The sequence below is a fragment of the Chenopodium album genome, chromosome 12, assembly GCF_948465745.1.
Source record: "Chenopodium album chromosome 12, dcCheAlbu1.1, whole genome shotgun sequence".
NCBI classification, from domain to species: Eukaryota; Viridiplantae; Streptophyta; class Magnoliopsida; order Caryophyllales; family Amaranthaceae; genus Chenopodium; species Chenopodium album.
Window position 1 is genome coordinate 6,716,392 of NC_137845.1, and position 5,794 is coordinate 6,722,185.

General features: G+C 34.0%; 1 protein-coding gene across 1 annotated transcript; it reads left to right on the forward strand.

Annotated features, from left to right (window-relative positions):
- The first annotated feature begins 784 nt into the window (after positions 1-784).
- On the forward strand, positions 785-5,412 carry LOC145571813 (methylthioribose kinase-like). Its single transcript, XM_081630848.1, has 6 exons — positions 785-1,105; positions 2,079-2,388; positions 2,935-3,109; positions 3,210-3,411; positions 4,720-4,934; positions 5,070-5,412. The coding sequence occupies exons 1-6, from the start codon at positions 920-922 to the stop codon at positions 5,272-5,274; spliced, it is 1,293 nt and encodes a 430-aa protein (XP_081486974.1). The 5' UTR covers positions 785-919; the 3' UTR covers positions 5,275-5,412.
- The last annotated feature ends 382 nt before the right edge of the window (positions 5,413-5,794 follow it).

Consider the following 5,794-nt stretch of genomic DNA (forward strand, 5'->3'; position numbering starts at 1 on the left):
TCCAATCCAATTTAATTCACTTAAACCTAAATGGAGTGACTCGTTAGTTGTCGCTCATTATCCTAGTACAATAGTATGAATTGAATCAAATTGACAAGAACTAATCTTGATATGGAACACCAAATGCCCTATTTGTCATCTTTAGAACACCAAATGCCCTAATCTTGATATGGAACACCAAAAGCTTGGTGTAACAATCGTGCTTGAAATAGCCTTAAAGCATCCAAACTTGGGTAAGATCCTATTTTGTTTAAGAGCAAGGCTACCCCAAGTTCAAATTATAATAATTAAAAAAATGACTTTGATATGTTCATACAAGTTCTTAACTAAAAATCAATTAATAAAATATACAAACTAAATCAAATTGAAATGATAAATTAATTGATTATAAATCAAAATCCCAAATGACCAAGCATGACAATCTTTCAAAAAAAAAAAAAAAAAATTCAAGTATGACACCATTGAATAAATTCAAATAAGATAAAATATAAGTTTAAAATTTAACAAATTTCAAGTATGACACCATTGAATAAATTCAAATAAGATAAAATATAAGTTTAAAATTTAACAAATTAAAATAAGTTCAAGTTTTCTAAAAACCAACCAAATAAGATAAATTAAGATAAACCAATATTAACCGAAAATTATTAATCCGATCTAAACAACTCGATTATTAACAAACCTTCCACATATCCCATAACCAAGACTAGATTCAATTTTTCTACAACTATTGAAAAGTATTCCTATCTTAGACTTCCCCAAATAACCTCACTTTATTCTCACTTTCTATAAACTCTTCCAACACCATTAATGCCTCATTTTCCCCTCTTTTAAACTCTTGTCAAACAAACACACAAAAAAGAGTCTTTTTAGTCAACTGTTTTCTCTTTCCTCAAATACTTCTCCGGCGCCGGGAAATATGTCGGCGGTTGATGGGTTCCGACCACTTAATGAAACATCATTGGTTGAGTATATTAAAGCAACCCCTTCTCTGTCTTCAATACTTGGAGATTCCGACAACTTTCAGATCAAAGAAGTTGGAGATGGTAACCTTAATTTTGTCTACATCGTTGTCTCCCCTTCTGGTTCTGTTGTCATCAAACAGGTAAAAATGATTAATTTATATTACTTTTGTTTACTATAGACTATAAAGTTTTGAACTTTATTTTTGGAATAATTGTTTGTTGTAATGGGTGAATGTTTTTTGTTAGCATTATTTAGTATTGTTCTGTAATTTTACAACATTTGATGATTACATGAATTTCATTGCATAGATAGAAGTTGTGAAATCATGTGTTGTTGAAATGTGAAATTAGTCAATTACAATAGTAAGTAATGCAAGGTGTGATTTGTCTCAATACATTGTTGGGACAATTGAATAATGTTTATCAAGCACTTACTCTCTCTTCGGAATTCGGAAATAGTTGTGTATGTATACTATTTTGAAATGTTCGGAAAAGGTGATAGGATCATACACTGAATTTTGGTGTAATTGTGGCAAATCTTTCTAATGAGGGTTAAGGAGAATGTTAGACGAAGTATATTTTTCGGAGTAAGGGGGTGTTTATTTTTACTTTTTTAGTAGAAATGTGGGAATTTGTTAGTGTTCCATTCCTAATATAATGGGTGGAGAAAATGAGTTTTGTTGTAGTATGCTAAAGGGTTCAACCTAATGCTTGAAAAATTACTTTTATAATAAGAAACTGTGAGCAAAATAAGCAGGCAATGAATAAGATATTAGCACTGTGAATCTGTAGAAAGATCATTTTATCCTGAGAATGGACTAATTTTTGTACCCTCGCGATGAACTCAACTATTTTTGCTGATTCTGTACATTGCTATTTTATAATAGCGGTATTGTTGTTGGCTGTGTGATTAGTTTGTCTCTCGTGATAAACTAGGGAATTACTAATTTTATCCCGAGAATGGACTAATTTTTGTACCCTCGCGATGAACTCAACTATTTTTGTTGATTCTGTACATTGCTATTTTAGATTAGGTGTATTGTTGTTGGCTGTATGATAATCTTATCTCTCGTGATAAACTTGGGAATCCAATACTAATATGTGGGGTTGTAGGCACTTCCTTACATACGCTGCATTGGCGAATCATGGCCAATGACAAAAGAACGTGCTTATTTTGAGGCGGTGACTTTGAAAGAACATGGTCGATTATGTCCTGCTCATGTTCCAGAGGTTTATCACTTTGATCGTCCAATGTCTTTGATTGGCATGCGTTATTTGAAGCCTCCACACATCATCCTTAGAAAGGGTTTGATTGCTGGAGTTGAATATCCATTGCTTTCAGAACACATGGCAGAATATATGTCAAGGACTTTGTTCTATACCTCTCTTCTTTATACTACCACTACAGAGCATAAAAAAAGAGGTACATGCTTTTCATTTCGCTGTTCTGTTTTATTGTTCCTTGTGGTTTTCATTCGACAATGCCATTTGCTGATTCATTTTATTTGGAACAAAATTTAATGATTTCTTATACCACTCCTGTTTCTGTATAAACCTAGTATTATAAGTCAATTTTGTTTCTTTATGGCTGCCTCTTACTCTTACTTCAATTAATTGCTCTACAATATTGTCAAACTCTATGCTACTCAGAGTTGGGTAATTGTATATGTCAAATGTCACTACATTATATTTATGAAAAAATTTCATGTATTTGATCCAAATTGAAGTGTTAAGCGTCTGTGTTGAGGATCTGACAAGGGTGTTGATATGAATTAAAGATTTTGAGTTAGCCAGGTTGGTATTGAAGATTCTACTGTGGTTTTGTATGCTATTTGAGTCCTGAGTTAGTACATGTTTCCAAGGATAGATCAAGTCTCATCCATCATTGTGTATATTTTGACATTTATCTTCTGTTGGTCTTATGTCTATCGAAATGCATCCTTCCTCAGTATAATTATGGTTTTTGCAGTTGCTGAATTCTGTGGAAATGTGGAGTTGTGCCGGCTTACTGAGCAGGTTGTATTCTCTGATCCGTACAAAGTATCTGAGTATAACCGTTGGACTTCTCCTCACCTTGATCGTGATGCCGAGGCTGTTCGTCAGGACAATGATTTGAAGCTTGAAGTTGCTCAGTTGAAATCCAAGTAAATTTTCTGTCTGAACAGAATAATGCTCTTCAAAAAAGGTTCTTTTATGGTATGATCCATTTTGGAAGCATGAGTTAATTATTGCTCCTTGTTACAGGTTCTGTGAAAGAGCACAGGCCCTTATTCACGGAGATCTCCACACTGGTTCTGTCATGGTCACTCAGGATTCAACTCAGGTGATTGATCCGGAATTTGCCTTCTATGGGCCGATGGGATTTGACATAGGAGCTTATCTGGGAAACCTTATCTTGGCCTTCTTTGCTCAAGATGGACATGCAAATGAAGAGAATGACCGAAAGGTTAGCTCTATCAATCTACTCATTGTTTCACCTTGTCTACTTGTTGCTGTGGGATGTATTATTGCCTATGATCCTTAGAGGATTGACTTACTGAAACTCTGAGGATAATTTTACATTAGCTTGTCAGGCAATATAAGGATTATACTTTTGGCAAAGACCGCAAAGTCTGAGTTGCAGTGGTGGGAACTGGTATTGGGGAGATGGAGAAATGTAGCCTACTCTGAAGTATGATAAGATAAGCCTTGCAGAGTTGTAGTCCTCTGGAGCATCTCTTAGTTGACAACAAGCACATTTTTACCTTTCCTAGTGTGTTGTAGAGAAATAGATATTGAGCTGAGAAATAGTGGATCTTTAACATACGTATGCTTAAAGCATAATTTGGTAGATGCCGAGTTTAGAACTCTCATTTATCTGAAAACTTCTAACATATCTGCAAGTATTATGTTTCACAGTTTATTTTCTTCATCATCATCCTTTCAATAGATGGATATTGGATATATTCTTTCTGACTGATTCACTGAGTTGTGTTGGAATTTACAAATGTGCAGAAACATCTAGGTTGACTAAAATGTAGCATCATAATATTATTATTGCTTTCTAGACTGTTAATACTGAATTGAACCATTAGCTTTACAGTAGTGTTTAGAGATCAATGATGGAGGAAAAGTAAGAAATTGAAAGGAAAGATTAGCTGGCAAGCTGAAAATGAATTCATCACACTCCTTCTGAACGCTTTAGTATGTAAACCTTTTTTTTTTTTTTTAATTTTTTTAAAGACGTTAGTTTTGTAAACCTTCTGAACGCTACTTTATGACTAAATTTAATTTTATTTTCCCAATCTTTATTTCCTTTTTGCTTGCTTTCGTCATGAAGCTTGCAAGATTGCTTGGCACCCTTCACACACGTTGTATTTTCCCCTTGGCCTGGTCGGACTGAGCAGGGAGTAAAGTTTGTTATTTGATGGAAGACAAGCCCTTTGGATTGATTGGCTCACTTTACTGATGGACTTTTGCGGGAAGATTGTCCACACGGGCAAATTAACTTTAATCTTATATAAGTAGTGTGTATTCCGGCTGATATCAATTAGATCTTACAGCTTTGATCCATTTCAAAAGTACAACGCCTAAGCGTTATGCTTTAATTCACTGAGAATAAATTGCACTTTTTCATGTATTCCTATGCTTTGATTTTTGCTTCATTGTGGAATCAGAAAATCCAACTACATAAATATATTTCTGTTGGATAATTGTTTTTCAGAATTTCAATATGCTCATAACCTTTTTTTTTAATCTCCAATGTGTTTCATAGGCTTACAAGAAATGGATCCTCAAAACTCTCGGTGACACTTGGAATCTATTCCACCAAAAATTTATCGCTCTTTGGGATGAAAACAAGGTTGGACCTGGTGAGGCATATCTTCCACATATTTATAACAATCCTGATGTTCAGAAACTCGTGCAAACAAAATATATGCAAGATTTGTTCCATGATTCTCTAGGATTTGGCTCTGCCAAAATGATAAGGTGAGTTAAACCCATTGCTAGTTTTTGTTAGCCTGTTAGTGCTTCTTTAAGACAGGGTTACCTTTAAATCAATCTCATTTGTGATCTGGATGGATGAACATATAATGATCATCTTTCAATTTTTGCATTATACAGGAGAATCGTTGGTGTAGCGCATGTTGAGGACTTTGAATCAATAACTGATGCTTCCAAACGAGCTGACTGTGAGAGGAAGGCGCTCAACTTTGGAAAAATGCTCATGAAGAAACGCAGGAATTTTGCTTCTATCGATGAAGTAGTCACAGCTATACAGGAGGTTGGTTCACAATTTGTTGATGTTGCATCACGCACAAGTTCATAGATGTAATTCTAGGAATAATCGACGAGCTTCTTTGAGGTTGATAGTCTACAAGACTACAACTCTGTTGATCATATTAATACATCGAGTGAAGGAAACAGTACTATTCATGAGTGAATAAGTTTATATTTTTTTCTCCTAGTTTCATGGTTTCCCTTTTGATTTAGCATATTTTGGCAAAGATGCATGTATAGTTGAAACTTGAACGCCTCATAATTTATCCTTAAACGTAATTACAAGTCACCATTATAGTAAAAATACTTCGTATAGAATTTTGCCTATAAACAATTTTTGTGAACCTTTATAATTGTTTTGAGAGTTCTTATCAATTTTTCTAATTGACTTAGTCATAAAGAGGTTAGGAGTTAGGACAGTCTTCTATATACTATTAAATTCATCAAACGATTTGAGAAAAAAATGTCGTTACTTATAAAGTAATACTGTAGTTTTGTTTTGTAATCTTATGTTAGATATGAATCTCCAAAAGTACCTAAGATAGGCCCGCTTCAACCTATCAAGATTT